This window comes from Camelus ferus, chromosome 2 (genome assembly GCF_009834535.1).
Source record: "Camelus ferus isolate YT-003-E chromosome 2, BCGSAC_Cfer_1.0, whole genome shotgun sequence".
Classification (NCBI taxonomy): domain Eukaryota; kingdom Metazoa; phylum Chordata; class Mammalia; order Artiodactyla; family Camelidae; genus Camelus; species Camelus ferus.
In genome coordinates this window covers 100,657,202-100,680,458 of record NC_045697.1, presented here as the reverse complement: position 1 = coordinate 100,680,458, position 23,257 = coordinate 100,657,202, and the positions used below count along the sequence as shown (strand labels likewise).

The window sequence follows — 23,257 nt, the reverse complement described above, 5'->3', positions numbered from 1 at the left end:
CATGATTTCAGTTCTCATAAATTTGTTGGAGTTTGTTTTATGGCCCAAGATCTGTCCAGTCTTGATGAAAGACACCTGAAAAAGCATTTATTCACTGTTGTTGGTGAAGTGTTATCTATGGAAATTAGACATTGTTGATGGATTGTGTTGTCCAGTGCTTCTACACCCTTTCTGATTTTCTGGCTGGTAGTTCTATTCATTACTGAGGAGGTGATAAAGTCCTCAACTGTATTTGTGGATTCACCTGTTTCTCCTTTCAGTCTTACTAGTTTTTGCTTCCTGCATTTGAGGCGCTGCTGTGTGGTGGGTACGCATTTAAGATCATTTATGTTTTCCTGGTGGATTCATCTTTTACCATGACGTAATGTCCCTTTGGACTCTAATAATTTTATTTGCTGTGAAGTCGACATGATCGGCTATGAATAGAGCCACTTCTGATTTTCAAAATTATCGTGTCCGTGTGTCTCAGCTTCCTAGAGCCACTGTAGCAAAGGATCCCAAAGTGGGTGTCTTCAGACAACTACAGTCTATTCTCCTACAGTTCAAAGCCAAGGAGTCACCTGGGCCCACTCCCTCTGGAGGCTCTAGAGAACTGTCCTTCCTTAGGTCTCTCAAACCCCCTGCAGCCCCTGGTGATGCCTGGCCTTCGTTGGCTTGTAGCTGCGTCCGTTTCCACAGGCCCTTCTTCCCTGTGAGTGCCCGTGTGTCCTGTCCTCTTCTTATGAGGACACTAGTCATTAGATTTAGGCCCAACCCCCCCTACCCCAGTATAAGCTCACCTTGACCAATTATATTTGCAAAGACACCCATTTCCAAATAAGATCCCATTCTGAGGTTCTTGGTGGGCATGAATTTGGGGGGGGGTACTAATACAACATGGCACATTCTTCTCTCTTCTTTTCAACCAACCTTTGTCATTATATATTTTGAAATGAATTCCTTGTAGGCAGCATAAAGTTGGTTTGCATTTTGTTCTCAATTTGGCCAGCCTCTCTGTCTTTTATTTGTATTCTTTTCCTCCTCTCCTTCTGGGATGCTAATGCTAGGAATGCTGGAGCTTTTATTGTCCCAAAGATCCCTGAGGCTTTATGTACTTTTTTTTCAGTCTGTTTTTTCTCCCTTGTTCTATCCTCAAGCTGACTGTCTTTCCTCTGTCATAATCATTCTAATGAGCCTCTTCAGTTTGTTTTATATTTCAGTGATTGTCTTTTTTAGTTCTGTAATTTCCATTCGGTTCCTTTTACATATTGTATTTCTTTGCTAAGACTTTCTATTTTGCTTTCCAGTTGTATTCGTAATTGCTTGCTGGCACATCTTCCTGATGGCTGCTTTAAAATCCTTGTCAAATAATTCCAGCATCTGATCCATCTCAGTTTCAGAGCCTGTTTCAGAGTCTCTTCTCCTTGAAGTTGTGATTTTTTTCCTGCTTCTTGATATGAAAAGTGATTTTCCACTGTATTCCGGTATTTGGGATATTATGTTAGGAGACCCCGGTCCTATTTGAATCTTCTCTTTTAGCATGTGGCCACCCTGGGCAGGCTTAGCACCTTGGCACGGGCTCTGACCTATGTTTGTATGCCTGCGAGTCCAACGACGGTTTGGTTTTCAGAATCTTCGTGACGTTAATTTGGAAGGCTCGGTTCACCTGCTGCCCCCGGGACTCCCACTGGTCCCATTGTGTCACCCACACAATAACGTGGCCCCTGTTCTCTCCTCTCCGCACTTTCTGCCAGGCCAGCTGGTGTCTCCAGGTGGGAGAGGGGTTCCTAACCCACAGAGCAGAAAGCCCTCTCCTGGGTCACCCCATTCTCCCTACAAGCACAACCAAGCCATCTGGTTTCTCTAGCAGGAGCAGGGAGTCTCCCTGGCCTGTGGGGACAGAGAGCTCGCCATGCTGGGCACTCATAAATTGAGTTTTAAAGATAATTACGATCTGAAAATTCTAAGTAAAAGATTTCATTTGAGGCTCACAGATTCTACAAAAAGATTATTGTTCCAAGGGAGACTTCACTAAGACTGACGGCAAGATACGGGGAGGCACATACTCCATAGCAATTACACCAGATATTTTATGGAAAAATGAGTACTCACTTGAATAAGATTTTCGATTCTTTTCAGATCACTTATTACATACTGCCAGTTTGCTTCTGTTTTAGGAAGACCCGCACTGATACAGCTGAAAGAGAAATCAAAGAGCAGAGCATCGTGAATGAACACAATACTGTCCTGATGAATACACAGGAGACTTTTTTTATTCTGACAAGTGATAAAACGAGCACCGTCCTCCCCTGTGTGCACTCAACAGCCTTGTAGGTGAGGATGAACACCGAACACGCCGGACAGCTTTGATGCGGCAGGCCAGCCTCACGACCAACCCGGATTAGAGAAAGGCCTAATTTGGAGGGATCACTTCTACATAACCTGGTGCAGTTTATCACAGTGAGATAAAAACAGTGCTGAGAGTGTGGCAGTACTTAGTAAATGTTTTTGCACAAATTACTCCTTTAAGTACAATTCCCATCAGACTTTTAAGTCTAATGAATGGGTAATAACCTCAAAATAAGCAATAATCTTTCTTATGTAATGATTCTGACAATAAATGCTCTTTACAGTCGGTTCAATATGCCGCTTCCAGGCTCCCGGTAGTGCTTTCCCCATAAATATTACGGACTTGAGCCTAATCTAGCCCTGTAACTAGATCATACAACTTACTCATCTTGGTAAAACAGAAAGTTAGTATCCGAACAAAAGACACTTACACTGACCAAGTGTCAGTGGAATAATTTTTAGAGCTTCAGGAAAAACAGTCCCTTCCTGGCAGATCCCGTACAGAAGCACGAGAGCCAACGCTGATCTTCCTCGCTAGGAGGGTTTCCCTGCACAAGTCTCTGGCTTTCCACAGCACGAAGGCATTAGCAGAGTAAAACAGAACTGAGAGTGAGACTACATAACTACAGGTTGGGTGCTTTGGGCCCACTGAGCGCAGTGTATTAGTTGCATCTAACAGAGAAGAAAAAAGTTAACAGGCATGGAAAAATACGAATGTTTATTAAGAGGAAAGACAAAAGGTCCAAAGAACGAAGGACATGTTTTAAACTGAACTAGGATCGGGCTCAGAGGACAGAAGTCAGTGTCAGGAACAGATAAAAAAGGAATGTGGTTGAGCCCTAAAGACCTATTGTTTTACTGCTGTGAAAATCCTACAGGATGTAACAGAGTGTACTTTCAAGTTCAGTTATATACCAAGAGGTCTAATGTATTTGCAGGATATAACACTCATTTGGAATATTACAAGAATATAGAAATGCTCTGTGTGATGTTTACTCAACCTCCCCTGGGTCCCCATAATCTGACCCCTCTCACACCCCAAATACTGAGTACCTAAGGATTTAAGCAAATGGAACATAAACAAATTTAGCAGAGAAGATATTGAAGAACAATGATCATGGCCATGAACATGATGTTACTTATGCTGAAAGATAAAATTACCCCAAAATGAAGACATGAATGCCAGCCTCAGTTAAAAAATGACTGTTCAGAAGTAAACACAAGTAGCAATGGATAGAAGAACTTCTCAAATACGGTTTCTGAAAAATATAATCACAGACAAAGTGGTTACATTTTTTTAGTTAAAAAAATGAGATTTAAAATAAGACTTTATCATATTGTTTAGGTTCCAAAATGTAAATGTATCATAGTTTCAGAATGAATATTCCTTATCAGAATTAATGAAATTAGAGTATCTTTTTTCCTTTCTTCCACACCTTCAGCTCTGTCTCTTATGTGCAAAATTCTTTAAAACATATTTCTCCAGATGCATTTCAATGACAATAATTTAAAGAAAATATACATATTTACTAATTTACATATATGCTGATATCATCACTTAATTTGCTCCTATCATCCTTAACCTCCTTCTCATCCTTCTTTCCTTTTTAATTGTCCAAACTATTTCATACAGCACAGATTAATAACATGAATTACTAATACAGGTGTACTAGTTATCTAGTAATTTCATGCAACGATATGAAAATTATATATTAATATAATTTAAAGAAAAACTGGATAGAAATGGAACGAACTAAAGACTCTATGCCATCCTAAAAGCCAATATATAATAATTTTTCTGAGTGATTTAGGAAAGTCACTTATCTTAGCCCTTCCCAGAGTTTCGATACTTCTGCCTGCCTCTTTCAAGCTGTCAAGGCCTTTATAGTTTGAGAGAGCACCATGGATTTAACCACTTAACCACTAAGAACCTGTGACTCATGAAGTCTACACTGAATGGATGAATCACACATACCCAGGCCTCGTCTTCAGAGACTACACAACCTACTGAGTAAATAAGCATTTAAACAACAAAATAGGATGAGATACGTGAAATAATACATCTACCAGAACATGAAGAGCACAGCAGGGTGTTAAGAGACTTTAAAAACCTATTTTATTTATTTTCAAAATAAGAACAATCCACAGGTGAACTGACATCTGTGACATTTCAAGAGCTTCAGAGAAGAGCCTCCTAACTTGTTGCAAAATCTCTGAGATACAAGGGACCTTTTAAGAAAAGTCCACATACCATCTTCATCTAATTTTTTCTTACCGAAATTCTCATTACTCAATGGCAGGGTAACTCCTTAAGTATTGAAGAAGAGCTGGCTAGGGCAATGGGTTTCCAGCAGCCATCCATCCAGAGTACTTCCTACAATACAATCCAGAGTAAAGATGATCCGTTAAAAACACAAGTGGACTAGTGAGGGGAAAGAGAGGGATTTAATATGTTTTGAGCACTTACTTTTCCACGGGGACTCTATCAGTCACTTAACATGTTTCACATTTAATGCTCAGAACAATCCTATGGCCAAGGGTTAGCAGCATTTGGTGAGCTGCCCAGGCCCCACAGTGAGGATAAGACAGCCAGGACGTGAGACCAGGCCTGTCTGATTAAAGTCCAAGCCCTTCCCACTACACTATGTTCTTGAACTGGTTAGATTCCAAAGCCATATTTAGTGATGGTATCTGTGATATTATGATTTATAATAAAGTATGTATTTGGTCTTCATCTTCATTGCTGGCACTTGGCTCCTAAAACTCTTGGAATTCCCTAAGTTATGACAGCGATACAGGTGTCTGTTATTATGTTAATGAGGTGACTTTTGGACCTCACCCAAGGATGGGGACTGGTTCTAGGAGAAACAACCATGTATTAAAGGGTTGAAATGTTCAGTCCAACCTGTGCCCCTCACCTCAAGGGAGGAAAGAGGAATTGGAGGTTGAGTTCAAAAAATCACCAATGATCAATGATTTAATCCATCATGCCCCTAGAAGGTCAGAGTTCGGAGAGCGTCCAGGTTTGGGGAACATGTGGAAGTGTGGGAGAGTGGTGTGCCTGGAGAGGGCATGGATGTTCTGCACCCCCTGCCTCATATCTTGCCTTATACATCTCTTCCATCTGGCTGAGTAATAGCTTTTATAATAAATCAATAAACGGGGGATGTTGGAACCTCTGATTCATAGCCAGTTGGTCTGAAGTACAGGTAACAACCTGGACTTTTGACTGGCAGCTGAAGGTAAGAGGTGGGGGAGGACTGAGCTCTCAACCTATGGAACTTGACTCTCTGGTTAGATAGTGTCAGAATTGAGTTGGTAAGCTAGAAAGAGAAAGAAAAACACCATATGAGATCGCTCATATGTGGAATCTAAAAAAAAAATACAAAACAGAAGCAGATTCATAGACACAGAATATAAACTTGTGTTTGCTAGGGGGACAAGGGATGGGAAGGGACAGACTGGGATTTCAAAATGTAGAAAAGATAAACAAGATTGTACTGTGTAGCACAGAGAAATATATACAGGATCTTGTGGTGGCTCACAGCAAAAGAGAATGTGACAATGAATGCATGTATGTTCATGTGTAACTGAAAAATTGTGCTCTACACTGGAATTTGACACAACATTATAAAATGACTATAACTCAAAAAAAAAGATTTGCCTAAAAAAAAATTTTAAAAAATTGTTTATAAAAAAAATAAAAAATAAAAGTTAAGGCATTGAAGCACATTAGTAAGTAAAAATGTATCAATAACTTCAATAAAAATATGGTACTTAAAAAAAAAAAAAGAATTGAGTTGAATTTTTGGAAAGCCTGCTGGTGTCTGAGAATTGCTTGCTGTTGATGGGGGAACTCCAGCCCTGCACACTGAAACTGAGTGCTCAGAACACCAAGAGGATTTCATGCTCAAGTGGGGTGGAAATTTATCATCTATTGTCATGAGAAGGAAGGCTGAGTGTAAGGACAGATATAAGGGCTGAGAGGTAGACAGATGTCCTGGTGTATGTTCTTGACATTGCTCTGATTTTCTCAGTCGATCAGGACAAAAAGGTCATCAGCAGAGAATGAGACTGGGGAGGAGGTGTTACAGGTGGAAGACAGGAGAATATGTGAAATAGCCATCGAGGTATGAGGTACGTAGGAGAGTGAACAGATGGAAGTATTTTAGAAGAGCCTGGCCTGTAGGAAGTTCATGGGCATGAACGGTCAGAAAGTAAGATCTGTCAACATGTTTGTGTGTGTTTCCTCTGGCCACATTACTATGGACAAAGAACAGGTAGACCTGGAACAGGTAGAGAATCATAGTTGTGTTGCCAAGCAAGCACAATCAAGAGAGGCAAAGGATTTCAGAGTCTGTGTAAGGAAGTGTAAGGGAGAGGTATCCAGAAAATTCAATTTTCTTTTTTTACTATAGGACTTCATAAAGGAAGTGTTATTGGAATCATACTTTGAAAAATGGATAGATTTTAGACACAAGAGTAAGGAAAGAAACAACATTCTAGGTGGAGGAAAGAGCCTGAGCAAGGGCATACACAAACACATGTAGTGTGTATTCAGGGAAAAGTGAGTCATTGATGACAGAGTGAAAGTAGTTGTTGGTAAGAGCGGACAGAACTATCACCATCGTATAAAGCAGGGATCAGTAAACATCTTCCGTAAAGGGCCAGATAATAAATTTCAGGCTCTTTAAGTCTTGCAGTCTCTGTTACAGCTACTTAACTCTACCATTATAACGTGTAAACGGCCACAGACAATGCGTGAATGAATGGGTATGGCCATATTCCAATACAACTTTATGTATCAAAACAGACAGTTGATGGATTTGACCATAGGCTACAGTTTGCCAACCCTGGATACCTATGGAACCCTTAATCAGTCCCAGTTCGAACAGCTGAGAAAGTGGTATCTTTAATGTCTTAAATCATCCTGTCATTTAAGTGTACCGTCAATTTTTCAGTAATTGTTTTCAAGCTGTTTTCAACTGACACCCATAATATGGAATTTTAAAATAAGAAATTTCATGAAACACAATCTGGGTTCAATATTAAGGCTAAAAAAAATCCAATATGAACTATGTTACCATGGGTTACTACTGTGATTTTAAAAAATTAATGCATACAAAAATAAGATCTTAAGTTGGTATAAAATTCTCTTATAAGACCACACAACATGTTATTAGGGCCTGTAAATCTCAATGGTTTATCAAAACAAAAATTCAATGACTAGATAAGATGTGTCTTAGTATTTAAAAAATACTATTTCATATAAGGTCTATACATTATGTACATATATATTTTAAATAAAATACTTTAAAGTTCTTGGGAATACTTAAAATAAGACAAATTGCCTAACTACATTGAAATTAATCCAAAGCAAATCATAACCATTTAAATATCTATACTGCCAAGGACAAAGGCAGAGATAAAGTTTGGATATCTTAGTTACCATGACAACTCAAAAGGTATTCATTAAACAGCTGGTATTTACCAAAAACAAATACAGAAACACCTGAGGTAGTTTATCATCTAAGATAGACAAGGATGATGCATATATGTAGCTAGACAGCATATATAGTTGATGCTCTTACCACCCTTGGATCTCAGTTCTATGTAACAATATGTTCACATGCTTTTATTTTAAACCATTTGGTGTGAATGTTGTTGCAAAGTATTTTGTGTGTTTTTGAAAAAGGCTAACTGGTACAATTCTCTAGGGCAGGGATAATGAATAGCTTCCTCAGAGCAGTCCAGATAGGATACTGAACCTAATGTCCAGGAATAGTCAAGAGATCTGTTCCTCTAGCTTAGTTTCCAAAAACACTTCATTCAAAAACATTGGTGAAAGTGAAGAAATTCTCCCAAACCATAGTACAAAAGGACAAAGAGTTGGAAATTATGAGATAGGGATAGAAATTCCAACATAGTATCAAAAAGGAACTCCAGAAAGAGCAAAAAGAGCAGGAAAAAATAATCACAAAAATGATAAAAGAAAATTTCACAAAGTTGGAAAAAAACCCCACTTTGTCATACTGAAAGGGCATAACAAAAATAAAATGAAAATATGATAATTTAAAATGAAATTTCCTAATGCTAAGATAAAGAAAAACAGGCTATTAGCTAGCACCCATGGAGTAAAAACAAATTAATAAGGATAAGAATCAGAATGAATCTGATCATGGTACTTACTTATAAGACAACAGAACTAATCCTCAAAGTCTTAAGGGAAAATGAGGTTGAACCTGGAAAGCTATTAGTATTTGAGAGAGAGGACAAAGAACAGACTAGACCTTAGCAAATTTAAGATCCACAGAATGTGAAATAATGTGAAAATGCATTCCAGGAAAATGAAAACTTACCCAAGAAAAAAGAAAGATGTGGGATATAAAAAACTATGGAGCATAAAATATGTAATATTTATACTTGGGTATAAATAACTAATGATAACATTTTTTAAGTCTGTTGTTTTTCTCATTCATTTATTTGTTTTGCAAAAATGTGAGATTCTTCTGGTTAGAAACCTTATTTATCTTATTTATTGCTGTACCTCCAAAGCATAAAAGTATATGAGGTACATAACAAACACACATTACACGTTTGTTGGATTTTATTCTTCATTTGTTTACAACTATATGGTCCTCATTCTCACAATTATCAGCTTCTTACCTGTACTTGCCTCTCCCTCCAGCAGGCGTCCCAGGTGGCCACTGCAATACCATCCTAAATAGCTAAGGGACTGAAGTTTCCTCCACATTTCATCTTCCTGCTACTTTTATTTTGCCAATTTCAAATTCCAAGCTACAAAATATTACTGGAAAAAATGTGCCATTATACTTTTTTGAGATGCAACCTTTAATGGGCCTTCTCTACATCTTGCTAATGATTTCTGGTTCTTTTTGACATTCCCCACTGCACTTCTAAAATCAATTTTATGGAGGTATAATTTCAAGGTAATAAAATATACACATTTTAGGTATGATATGCAGAATTTTGACAGTTGTCAAAACATGATGGAGTGACAGAAAACATACCTACAATCACAAAAATTTCTCTCACTTCCCTTTACAGTCACCTTATTCCCAACCTCAACACCAGGCAACTCCTGACCTAGTATGTCCTTTTCTAAATAGCAATGTGGAAGGATGGTCACAGGTGGGGACTCTATGTGGGAAATGTTCTGGGAAAAGAAGAAGAGGAAGTAAACTCATGCCAAGATTGTTATTTCATTTGATGAATATGTGACATTCATGATGATTAACTGGACAAATCAAGAGAAAAGTTCATGACAGGAAAGAAAACAACCTAGATATATCATAATTTCCAAACCAAAATATAAAATAAAATGTGGCAAAGAAAACTTAAGCAGAAAACAGAAGGCAGTGGTAGGTATAAAAGAAGAAAATTACAGAAATCACAGTAAAAAGCACACATTAAAAAGTAATATAGCAGTAGTAAATCTAAACACGCAAGTACATTCAGCCACACGTGCAAAGACTGTGATAAAAACTATATTTGCTTACTGAAAAACACTTAGATTGGGTTTTAAAAATAGAGAGGCCAAAAGACAGATTTTTAAATATACCATTTATAAAAAATGGAACAAAAAATAAAATGGTAAAAAAAAGCTTGAAAATGAAAGTACAAAAAAAGGCACACTAAGTGAATATGAGTATAGGAATAATAATACCAGATAATTAGAATTTGAGAAAAGTTCAATTAAAATTCTAAGCAATATAAGGATAATGCACATGGATAAAAGTTACAACCTACAAGAGAACATGACAACCATGAACCTTTATGCTTCTAACCATATAGCTTCCAAATATATAGAGAAGAATCTAATAGAAAAAAACAAGAAGTTATTAAAGATTTTTAAACATTGCTCACAGATTTAAACATAAGCAAAAATGAGTAGGGCTGTGTTCTGGGTATGCAAGTTAGCTGCTTCTCAAAAAACAACAGCACAACAACATTGTCTTGTAGCATTTGCCAATTTCTGTCAAGTAAATACCCCACCATACTGATTTCAAGCCACCATGGTTTAACAACTAGTTCACAAAATGCAGGAATATTTAACCACTGGCTCTCATAAGCCAATTAGAGGTGACGCCATCACACCACTGCCTGTGTTAAATTTTAAAGCACAATGAACAATGTTTTGTGTAGCACATATGTATATTAGGTTAGCTATAGATAGATAAAAACATTCTACCCTACAGAAAATGGCACATAGAAAATAAACACACAGAATATTCACAAAAGGTTGTTTATAACATAGATCTAAAATGTCTATGTGCTAAAACTAAAATAACATCTCAGAAAGTTACAAAAATCTGAAATCACACCTGCCATATTTTGTAGTCCCAAATTAATATCAATATTATTGGATTATTGACTTAAACAATATTGAATTAAAGTAATATCAATTAATATTGAATTAAATATTAATAATAAAAATTAAAAAAATCTATCCACTTGTAAGTGTAAAATTATCCTTTTAAATAATGCTGGTATAAAAGAGAAAAATCAACTTAAAAATAACACTATTAAAAAACATATTATGGCAAGAGCATAGTCATAGAGAATTTTATAGACTTTCATAGAAAATAATTAGATTGAAATATTTTGTTATGCATTAACCTCAAGAATCTATAAAATAATCTTTAAAAAATAAAATAGAATAAAGTTTTACTAAAGATAAAAACAGAAGTTAATAAAGTCAGAAAAAGGAAATTAGTGAAACTAAGAGATGGATCTTTGAAAAACAAATCTGATCAAAACTAAAAAGGAAAGAAAGTGCCAAATTATATATATATTAAAATGCAAAAGGGGCCACTATTAGTATAATTTTTATAAATTTATATGTGCATGAAAGTCAATTTGAACGTTGACTTTCTAAGAAAGTTATCAAAATGGATTCACGAGGATGATGAAAACCTAATTAAATATTAGTCAAAATACATGCATTTTTGATTTCTTTATGAAGGTTTTTACCAGACATTCAGAGAATTTACAAATCCTTATGATAATACAGGATTATTCTAATTCATGGGCACCAAAATCTGATATCAAAACTATCTAATGATATGGAACGAAAATTTTATAGTAATCTCTTATATAAACATAGATGCTAGTTTCCAAAATATAATTTTAACAAATTTCACCGAGCAGAATGTTAACAGAATAAAATTGAATAGGTAGGTTTATTCTTGAAAAGATGGTCAACATCAGGAAGTTTATTAGTGTATTCACTACACTAACAGATTAAAAGAGAAAAGTCATACAGTTGCCTTTGTAGATGGAAAAAATATTTGACAAAATTCAACATAAATTCTTAAAACAAAAAAAACATTGAAATATTCTCCAACTGATAAAGACTGTCCAAAACAAACCTGCAAGATTCCTACCTGGGGTTATTTTCACTAAGTAGAGGCACAGAATGAGGAGACACACGCCCAGGGTTGCAAGTTAATCACTGATGCGCTCACAACTAGATGGGTCCTAATCCTAGCTCTCATTTACTCTCTAGGTGACTTCAAGATGCTGCAAGACCTAAATTCTTTTTTACCCCCCAAATCAGCAAAATGGAGATGATCATAGAACATACCTCCTATTATTATTGTGAAGATTAAATTTTATATTGTGCATGGGGAATAGTAAAGACTCAAAACATCACCTATTACATTGGTATCTCACCAACAGCCTTTGAGAAACGTATGGCAGGCATCATTATCATCAGCCTCATTTCACAAATGAAGAAAGTAAAACTCAGAGAAGTTAAGTCATTTGCCCAACATGACACACGATAAGGAACATAACTGGAGTTTAGTCCTGGTTCTTTCATTCACTAACACATTCATCAAATAGTTATTGAGCCCCTACTTTGTGTCAATCATTCTTCTTCTAAAGACACAGCACTGAACAAACAAACAAGCAAAAACCAAGAAGGCAGGAAACAACTAAAGGAGCAATTACAAAGTATGACTGACAGTGAACTCCATTACTGTAGAGAACAATAAATACAGTATGTGTGAAACGCACCTCTATTTTACAAAGATGGACTAGAAAGACCTTACTAACAAAGTGACAATAAATACAAAGGGAACCAGAGACCCATTGTCTTCACCATCTAGTTCTGTTTCCCACCGTTTACTGAGCATCCTCCGTGTGCCTGGCATTAGGGTTACAAAGATGAATAAGCACAGCACGTGTCCTTGAAGAGACTACAGAAATGCACACATACCTTTGTGGGAGCACAGACTTGGCTTAACAAACTTTGATACTGTAATAATTGCTTTACTAAATCATATTCTCACCTTTATGTATTCTCACCTTTATGCAAACACATAAGAAATGTTTAATTAAAACCAATGCTTTCTATATTTGTCGTTGTACTGCTACTACAAAGCAAAAAGTCTAAGAGCATAAAAGACTGAACTTTCAGTGCCAGTCACCACCTTATCTACGGAACTCAGCTTAGTTGCCTTGAAGCTGCTTTGCTAGCAGAAAACTGCTACAAACTGCCTCTTTGCCATAAAAAGCAGAGACATGCTTTGCTGGCTTTGCTTAGTTCGAGGTCATAGATTCAGGGCTGCTTGTGCTTATGGAAAACAGTAACTCGTCCCTTGCCCTAACCTGCAGGACATGCTTCACTCATCAGGCGCAGATGGACAGTGCAGGCTGCCCTTGCTCACAGAAGACTGACTCAGCCCTCAGCCGGGAACAGCGGGGCTGCTTCGCGTGCTTAGACGATTTCTGATCATTGTATGGAGACTCTGTGGTGGTCTGGGTTTTCATTATCAACTATTCTGAACACTGTAACCTTGCTCACGACTGTTTGAGGCTTAAAATAATTGTTTGTACTATCAATATTGTAACCTTCTCTCTAAATTTAAATTAAGATTATAATGTTTCTGTTTTTCACAAACTGAAACTGCTGACCTGTATCCTTGCATGTATATCATGCCCCTGACGTATTTCACTTTTGACTCTTTGTTTGACTATTCTCAATAAATACAAGAGCTTTTCAGGAGCTTGGGTAGTCAGTCTCCAGCTCCCTCTCACTCTCGTGACCTGATAAAGTCTTGAGTAATTTCGTTCTTCTGCGGTGGGACTTTTGCTGGACAAAATCCATGACGAGCAGAACCCACATACTTTCATTATAATATTGTAAATGCTAAACCAGTTTGGGTACCACAGATGTGTAGGTAGAGAAAGCATCCTTGAGGAGATGACAAAAATAGATTACCTTAGAGAATGATTAAAGTCAGCCAACCTACGAAAGGAGAAAAGGGCTTTCCAGGTAGAGGGAAAATAATGGGGAGAGGCACAGAGGCATGAAACACCGTGACGCATTTGGGTAAATGCCAAGCACTTCAATTTTACCAGCACATCAAGCTGGAGAAAGTGAGTCACCATGGTATGGTCAATGACAAATGGGTTAAGTCATGGACAGCCTTGATTGACAGGAGAACTTACTGTCCCCTGTATTCATGGGTGCAATGGCACAATCAAATTCTCATTTAATTTAGATCATCTAGACCACTCTGCAGAGAATATATTTAAAGGAAACAAGACTGAAGATAAGAAAATGAGTCAAATAGTATTACAGTAGGTAATTCACATAAGGGCCTATACTGAAGAAGTAGTAGTAGGAACTGAAAAGTGGTAATAGCGTTACTTATTGGAGTAATATTTCCCTGCAAAATGGGCAGGTCTTGGTGGTGGTCTGGGTATCTAAAGCAAGGCAGGAAGAAGAGTCTAGCTAGAATGTCTCACAGGCTTTATGGTTTGGAATGTCAGGGTAGAGGGGCCACTAATCGAGACTGGACACAAGATGGGGCTGGTATGAGGGGGCAGTGACTCACCCAGTGTTGGACATGTTAAGTTTGGGAGGCTGGTGGGATATCAAAGAAAATGGTCTAGCAGACAGATGAGTATGGAAATTAGAAACTCAAGACATGGCAGAGCTAAAAATATAACACATTGGCTTAAAACCATGCGTTCAGAAGAGATCAGAAGCAAGTAAGAGAAAACTTCAGTAAGAAAAGGGAAGAATAACAATCTTTAACCTTTCTTCCAATAATGGCTTCAGTGAAAGGCTTCTAATTGCTTCGGGTTATTGGTCACCACTAACACAATCACACAGCAAGCAATTACAGCCCTCTCGTGGACTTAGCACACATCCTTGAATGCAGGAAGCACATTCTGGCAATTTGAACATTTCTGAAAAAGGGTCACATCTTATCAAAGATCTCTGTTCTCATCTCCTGAAAGCTGTTAGAAAAAAGACTGTGCTTCTTAAAGAAAAGGATGGCGTTTCAGGGCAAGTTCTCTGGGAAGGAGACTCTGAGACGGATTTATGTGTGGTATGTCTATTGGACAATGTCTTCAGCATCACTCCCTTTGGGGGAAGGGAAGGAAAATGAGGCCATTCGTTATGCAGGCACTATCTGCGCTCCATGGAGCTCTGAAGCTAGGATGGCCCTCTGGAGTTGTCCAAGCTGGAGAAAAGAGTGCCTTTGTAACACTTCCCTCCTTGCAAAGAACACCAGACAGAGGCACATGTCCCTGGAGAGTGGGCATGACCTTGGGCAAGAGAGTGTCTCCCAGAGTCGACTGTCCAATGAAGACTAGCAGGGAGCACTCCCAGCAGTCAAAATAGCAAATTCTTCATTCCTGAAGGAGAATAAGGCCATACATGGTATCCACTGCAAACGATATTTAAGAATGAAGGAAATATGGCATTTTTACCTCAATATGATTTGATCTTAATATGATCATGAAATATTAAACATAAATATTCCAAGGAACAGCCCACTTCAAAATCCATTTTAGTAAACGTTTAGGTCACCTGGAATCCTACCCTATTTATTAGCACAAAGCAGAGAAAGAAAATTACTCCTGAAAATTAAAAAAAAAAAATTTATATAAGATCAAAAAAGACATTCACTGCAAAACTCCTAGGGATTTTTTGAAAAATTATTTGGCAGTGAAAGAGTAGAGACTAAAGATTAGGAGCAAATTTATGGAGCACTGAGAATGAGGTAGGTTTACCATGGAATCGGTGGAGCTTCTGCTCTGCCCCTAACTCACATTGCCCATAGTGAGGAAGCAGCAGCCCAGCCCTGTAGTAGGGGCATGGGGGGTGACCCCAGCCTGGTGGTCAGTTCTACCTCCTAGCTGTCACCCCAGGTTTTCAGCAGATGCTGCTGGCAGGCAGGCTGCCAACGCTCCCCTCAATCTATCTGGACTCCAATGACAATCTAACCCCAGGAGACCTCACAGAGAATCTGGACCTCATCTGTGGTTCTAAGAATGTGACACCAAGCCTGATGTCTTGATGCCTCAGGGCCACTGTGTCCCCAGGCTCTCTGCTACTTTACACAGATGCTTTATTTAGACACGTGTTGATGTGCATTTTCCCTCTTCTCACAAGGGTGGGGATGGGGAGTCAGCAGGGAGCAGAGAGGACCTGGACAGGCTGGACACACTGTGAAGGCACTGGCCCATCTGAGATCGTGCCAAGTGAAACCCAAACGTTGGACTTTCTGAGGCTCCCCTCCAAACAAGAGGGACTGCCTGAGCACGCAGCCCTGGAGGAAGTTAAAAATGGGGGTACTTCCGGTTACGTGTTCTGAAGGTAAATGAATACTACCTAAACCATCAGTAGTGAAAAACAAATTTCAATCTGTTTTGCTAGAGGAAAGAGTAACTTCTCTTCCTAGTCTCTCTATAGAAAGTATTAAAAAATCATTCTCATAGCAAAGAGGAAATCTGAGTGTGTGCAGACAAAAATTTGCATTTTTGGAAATAAATGTATATAAAGATGAGCCAGGAAGTTTAATTATGATGATAATGCTTTGTGATGATGCTTGTGGTATTTTTCAGTTTTTTGGTATTTGTAATTTGTGATTTCTTTTCCCACTCTAAGTAAATATCTGCCAAAAAGTTCTAATTGATTTTGTACTTATAATTTGGTATTCTTTTGCTTAAAGAGGGTCCCAGACGCTATAAAATCTTGAGGCCCCATAAACCTGGATTCCCCCATTTCTAATGTGCTAATACTCGTCCAAGCACTTAATCAGATAAATTTATGAGGTAGACACTGACATTACCACACTTTGCAGATGAGGAAGTTGAGGACAAAGACTTTGAGGAACTGGCCTTCAGTGACTCATGGGAGACAAGGCAGTGTCAAGGTTTGAACCTGCCATCTCACTTCTTGAGCCAATGCTCTTTAAACCCCATGCTGTTCTGAAATAGGCAATTTAAAGATCGTTTTGATGCACTTTGACATGCATCCTCTCATTTCTCATTCAACATTTAACCAAGTCCCCTCTTAGTTAAGGGAATGTGCGAGGTACTGGTTAACAGCAGGCAGATTTGAGACAGCTCCTAGCCCCGAGCATAAAGACTCACGGGGAGACTCAAGTTGCTTTAATAGAAAGTATAACAAAAATACAAAGGTATTAAAAATCACTATGAATAAATAAAGTAGAAATAATGAATTAAACATTCTGATCTGCCAAGTGGAAGAGTGTGAATAATGATATGTGAACATCTGATAAATCTTTCCTTCATTCGTGGAACATAGGAAAGCTAGTGCTAAAATATTCTATTACTTTAGTTCAAGATAGTGGATATACTGGGGACAGCAAAATTTTAAAAGTTTCATTTCAAGGCTAATTAATGGATGCTTTCTGAGTACCTATGATGTGACTGGCATTTTGATAGGTATTTGGTGATCAAATTGAGAAGAACCAAATTTTATAAGTGGAAAGAATAACAGAGATCCTATAATCTACTCCTGTTTCCACGAGGAAGCTGAAGCGAAAAGATACTGGCATATTAACCAAGAGCCATCTCTTTCCAGAAGCCTTTCCTGAAATGACCACAGTTGGATATCATTTTCCCTTTGTCTAAACCCAGCTCAGAACATTGCTGCTCTTCTTCAGTTCTTTTTCTTTAGTTGGGTATTTGTTTTATACAAATTGAGCACTTTCCCCCTCCTTTTTTTAGTGATCAGTGACACATTTAACATCTAAAAGCTATGTACTCCCTCCTCAGAAAAATGCCCATAAGCACATATCCAAAAATGTAGATAAAAATCATTTGAAGCAAAAGCATTAAATCCTGTAGAGGTCTCAGAACCCCTTTCTTCTAAATTGTTGGTGCCATAAAATGATGTTTTTTAATGCATTCCCATAACACATGAATAAAACACATTTATCTGTGTATCTTCTATAGCACCTAATATTGTAATCAACAGGATAGAAGCTTAATAAATGTCCCCTGATTTGAATTACCCAAGAATGGAGGAGCAGCCAACAGGAGACACAGAACCAGACTTGCAACTCCCTGCCTGGTTATGTCTCATGCTATTTCATAATTTCCCTTTTTAAAAAAGACATAATTATTGCCATTGTGGGTTAGTTTTACAGTGTAAGTAAAATAAACATTAAACTACAAACTCAGTATAACTACTTGGATATGACTATACATGCAATAAAAATTCATGTTAAGGAGAGGACAGTACTTGTAACATAGATAGCACTCAATAAATATTCGTGTTGTGATTGTGAATACATGAATATATGCATAATAAAGAAGACTGGATAAAGGCTGTTGTAAATGGAGAAGGCTTTTGGATGGGGTGGCAACTGAGGTTAGTATTGAAGAGTCAATATAATTTGAGTTGGAAGAAGGAAGATATTCCAGCTAATATAGACCCAGCATAAATCATACCATCCGACTACGACAAAACTTGAGACGAGCCACCAATGGGAAAGTAACAAAGGAAGTCAGAGGAAATACATCTGCATAGATGGGTTGGAGCAGGATTGCATGTGACCTTCAAAGTTAAGGTGAGGAATCAGATATAATTTTCTGGGCAATGGGATACAACTTTAGATTCTTAGATAGTGATGTTATTTAACAATTTATAGGAATTAGTCAGCAATTCAATCCACACTTGAAGAGGAAAAAAAAAATCACACACCATTTTTTTAATATCATCCAGTATAACACTCAGACAAGTTGTTTACCTATTAGGCAAACTAGTGCCCTAAGCTGATAGACAGTCTTTCTACTTTCATAAATAAGTTTTTGTCTCCCGGTCATCAGCAGTCATACTTTTTATAGGAAAAGAGACACTGTTGATTATTCAGGAGTGAGAATTTGTAGTTGACTGCATGCTGAACCCACATGTTCACCATTAGATGGGTAAGTATCTGACTAGGTCATAATTAGTTGAGATCCCAGCATAACATTTCCCAGCCTCCCCAGCACTCCCAATAGGCGGTTCCACCTGGGTTGTGGCCTTCTTTGTTACTGTGGCTTCCCTAAGTCCATATATATAACTTGCTTTAGCTAGTATTCATAGCGTTTCTGTATTTTGACTGGCCTGCTAAAGCTGGCCTTTATTCAGTCTCCCTCCAGATCCATTCACAGCATATTGGGGTTCTAGCCCCCTTTAGAATTCTATTAATAAAACTGAAAAGTGAGCAATGCTTTTTTCCCCCAGAAATTCTGTCCCCTCACCAAGCCTAAAGCCTTACTCTTATTCTTCTCTTCAGCATCACCTTCTTCACCGGCAAACAACTATTATTCCAGTGACTGAATGTGAAAATAAACTCAAGAATGTTGTCCTAATATATAGATCAGATAAAAGTGAGCCAGAAGTTATTAAATAACTTGTGCCAGGTTCCCACATTGTTTCTAAGACATCACAGTGTCTCTTAGCACTCCCTAACTGTCCCGGCAGCTTTCTAATGTTGGCTTTCCATGGCGTGTGTGTGTGTGTGCGCGTGCGCGTGTGCGAGTGCTGTGTGCACACACATGCATCTCTGTCATTCTTCAGGATGTGATACAATCTACACTCTTACAGAGCTTTATATATTTTTCAGTGTGATATATGTTACAGACGCATGGTGTAGACAAGGTAAATAGCACTGACGCTGTGGTAGAAAATTCTAGCTAGCACCTTATACCTTAAATAGTTTTGGTCAAAAGTTTGATGGGGAAAAATTTATAACTAGATAAAATTAATTTTTTTGTGGATTTCAATTATCAATATATTCCAAGGTTGGACTTGACAGAAAATTCAAGGTGAGTCATCATTAAGTAAAGTTTTCCTGCTTGTTCACATTTTCTTTCAACAAATATGGATCTGATTTTAAGAAGAGGAAGGAATTGTTAAGGAGAACAAAGCGAGGTATTTGATATCACTGTGTTAGTTGCTTATAAAGAAAGATAATAGTTAAACTTGTCTTTGTTGTTAGTATTAATCAATGTTCAGAAAAAACTCTCAGTTCACCAAAAACTGTTTCTGAAGGAAGAAAAGTACAATGAAAGAACAAAGTCGTACATTAATAATCCCTGTAGTGGACTCTACTTGTTCAACTGTTATCTAATGTTGACACTTGAAAAAAAAATTGAAAAAAATTGTCTAGAAAAATCACTCCTTGGCAGAAATTACTTCAACACGAACTACAAATTTGTGAATTAAGTTAAAATACACAATCTGTATGACGCCAAAAGAAAATAACGATTCTTGGCCTCAGAAACAACACAGCGGGTCAGCTAACGCCTGGGCGTCGTGCACACCCAGCGGGGAGAATAGGCCCTCTGCGCTGACGTCTCTTCTCAGGCAGTCAATGATTTCACCCGAGCCCCTGAAGAGTCCGCGGGTTATTATAGGAAAAGAAAGAAGGTCCTATTAGAGGGTGAAAGGCCATGAAGAGTAACTGCCTTAGGAAAGCAATGGTTTTTTAGCTTCCAATAGAAATATATAAAATATAAATGATACCAAAATGAAATACATGTCAAGAATCCTACGATTTCACTTTGATTCTTTTGGGTACCCATTACTGTGCTGGAACTGAATATTTACATCAAATAAGCATCATGAGCAGAAAAGAGGAAAGAAAGTTCTCTTCCCAGTTAAGCACGTCAACATCTGGGATTCCCTGGGCCATCAAGGCACAAGGAAACAGCCCATCTGGACTGCCACCTACCCTTCTATTTGTTTCTTTAAAGGAAAACGTGAAAAAATAGCTGTGTAGTTAGGCTCCCTTTTGATGCTGGGCAACCCGTTTCTGGGCAAAGCAAAAGATTATTATGACTTCTATTACCCTTTAAAAAAATGTCTTCTCCACCTTTTTATTTAGGTTAATTAGACATGCCAACTCATAAGAAAAAATAAAAGGAAGGAAAGAAATAGTGTTTCACGGTGCAGCTCTTTTAAGAGTTTAGATCAAGAATCAAAAGGTGTTTTGGGGAAAGAAGGAACATGTACAATGATGGAGGACAGGCACTTTCTCAGGCTCTGTTTAATTAAGGTAAAACAGGACCACTTGCAGGCACAGAATTACAGGGAGAATGTAGGTGTGCCCTGAGCGAGCTGAATATCAGAGGCGTTAGCCAGTAAGGGTACAAAGCCAGGGTGACATGACCACAAAAATGTTAGTGGAGAACAAGAAGTTTTAATAAGGAAGAAGTGGCATTAAAGTATGCTCGTTTCAATAAAAAAGACTCCCCAGAATGTTCAATTAATATTCATTGAGGATTCCCCAGCATGAAGCACTTCTTAGGAGCGATGCCAAGAGTAATAAAAGAGGTGAATTACTGAACATAAATGATGCTTGATCCTTGACAATGCTAATATCCAAGAAAAACACCCAAGAGCCCGTTCTAATGTACAGCAAGGGTGGGCTGAACCAGACTATTGAGCCCCAGAAGAAAGGCTGGCGGGAGAGAAGTTCTGTGGGAGGAAAGTGGTAACATGAAGGATGCGTCCAAGTACACTCGGCAAACACAGCTCTGAGCTAAAACGAACTCTCAGGTTCTCAGCTTTTTAACATCACACAGGGCAGCAACTCATAAACACAATTTCTGATCAAATTTTATGGGACTTTCCTTTATAGCCAAGACATAAAGCCATCTCCATGCAGGAAGGTTTGCAACAAAACTTCCCGTCAAGAGTTCGACAGAAACAGAACCATCTGACAGGTCTCTGATACTCAAACAACAACAACAACAACAACAAAAAGCAATCATACAATATTCATTCAGTAGAATGAAGCAATAAAACACAGGAAGACAGCTCACTTCTGGACATGGTATAGGAGGCATTAGACTTCCGCCTCTAACCCTCACAGTCACACACTCCCTCCAGCTATAATAAAATATTGCTATCCAGACAGAAAATCAGCACATTGGCTTCCAAAGCACATGGACTTGGTAGTTTCCCTATCAGAATCCAACAGCTTTATGAAGCCATGCGCTGACAGAATGGCAGTGTAAAAAGAAAATAAAATCAAAAGAAAAACAGATAAACAGCTGCTTCCCCTTGCACTAGGGCATCACTGCAAACATATAGTAGAAGAGGTTCCTGCACAGTGAAAATTCTTTTTGTTCCTTCCCTCCTGAACAACAGCGTGAATAGTTTTGTTCTATTTTGGTTGCTATTTTCCAAACTTTATTACCAGGAAAATCATTTCCCAAGTGCAGGTTGCCCATAATATCCTCCCTTCTAGGGAGAGAAGTTATAGCTCAGACCCTATTTCTAATTGAACTGCTCATTTAATTTTCTTGAACAGTTTAAAACATCATTTGGATGCTTTGACTTGTCACACTGGGCCATCAATTTGGGGGAGAACCCATCAGAATGACAACACTAGTGTTTCATATATTTCACAAAGAAAGGCAAAAACAACTTTGCTAAGACAATGTGTAATAAACACTTTGGCCGTAGTCTACTATCATGATGCCTGTGTTTTCATATTTTGGTAATTTAGCCTGAATAACAGAAATATTCATGTCTTATCAAATCATGGCTAGATTGTGCCCAAATAACAATCAAAATAAAAGATACTTCTGGTGAAGTGAGAGAAAAAGCAACAAGAAAAGGAAAGAAAAACACTTGAGAAGAGCAGAGTGTGCAAAAAATTGGAACCCAAGAGTTTCACTGTGTGAAGAAAGAAAAACAATCCTATAACTTAAGTATGACAAATCCCATGCACATTCCAATCAGTTTTACTATAGTCACACACATTCATCTACACATTTTTTTTCATCTTTTTGAGATCCAACAAACAAATTTCTAAGTAGTCAAATCAAAATAAATTAAATATCTCTAGCGACTTGGAAACTGACAAAAGTACACCACAAACATGTTTAGAAAAAAAATCTGCTCATTTTACAGTTAGGGGCAGTGAGGTTCACAGATGGCTAATAAATTGTCTGAAATTACTTAACTATTGAGTGAACTAGGATTGGACTTTGTTTCACCCATAAACTAGACTGTTCTTAATAGAACTGAGCTCGTTATAGTCTGTGACGCTCTGCCTGACCTAGTAAATCATGGGGGAAAAAAACCCAGATTCATTCATTGTCTTGATGGAGAAAAAAGGAAGATTCGAAAGCTGTCAACAAAGAAATTAATGGTTCTCCTGGAAAAAGTTACACTCAACAGCCTAAGGAGTATATACCATATATTTGATTATGTTATTTTAAATCATCAAAGTAACACTTATCTGATTTGTGTGTGTGTGTGTGTGTGTGTGTGTGTGTGTGCATTGGATCAAATATCCCACTTCCTAAAAAAATCATGTGGTTAGATCTAGCTAATGGTAGCTTTGTATGCTAAGAATGGGATTTTTCTTGATTGACTTTATACTTTTTTGCAGTTCCCTTAGCACATCGCTATAGGAATTACTGTCACTCAATCACCTCTGAAAAAAATACGAATAAAGGAGAAAAACTATGATTGCACTCAAATTTCTGCAAGAAACTGAAATGGGCGTGACTCTGAGTTAACCAAGTCTTTAAAGTGTGTTCAAAAGATAAGCAGAAGGTAGACGGGGTACAAGTAGAAACCAAAGCCTGAAGTCAAATAGGGCAGACTAAACTAAACTAAGTGCAAATC

At 37.9% G+C, this 23,257-nt stretch overlaps 1 protein-coding gene across 6 annotated transcripts in view; it reads right to left on the bottom strand.

The window, feature by feature from the left end:
* IL15 (interleukin 15) overlaps positions 1 to 23,257 on the bottom strand; it is a 70,107-nt gene that overhangs the window by 8,405 nt on the left and 38,445 nt on the right. For all 6 annotated transcript variants that reach the window (XM_032464014.1, XM_006193545.3, XM_014566735.2 and 3 more), the window contains 3 exons: positions 4,604 to 4,702; positions 3,490 to 3,587; positions 2,092 to 2,176 (listed from right to left, as the gene is read on the bottom strand). In XM_032464014.1, the coding sequence (XP_032319905.1) occupies positions 2,092 to 2,176; positions 3,490 to 3,587; positions 4,604 to 4,615 (195 nt within the window). In that variant the 5' untranslated portion in view covers positions 4,616 to 4,702. The remainder of the gene's footprint in view (positions 1 to 2,091; positions 2,177 to 3,489; positions 3,588 to 4,603; positions 4,703 to 23,257) is intronic.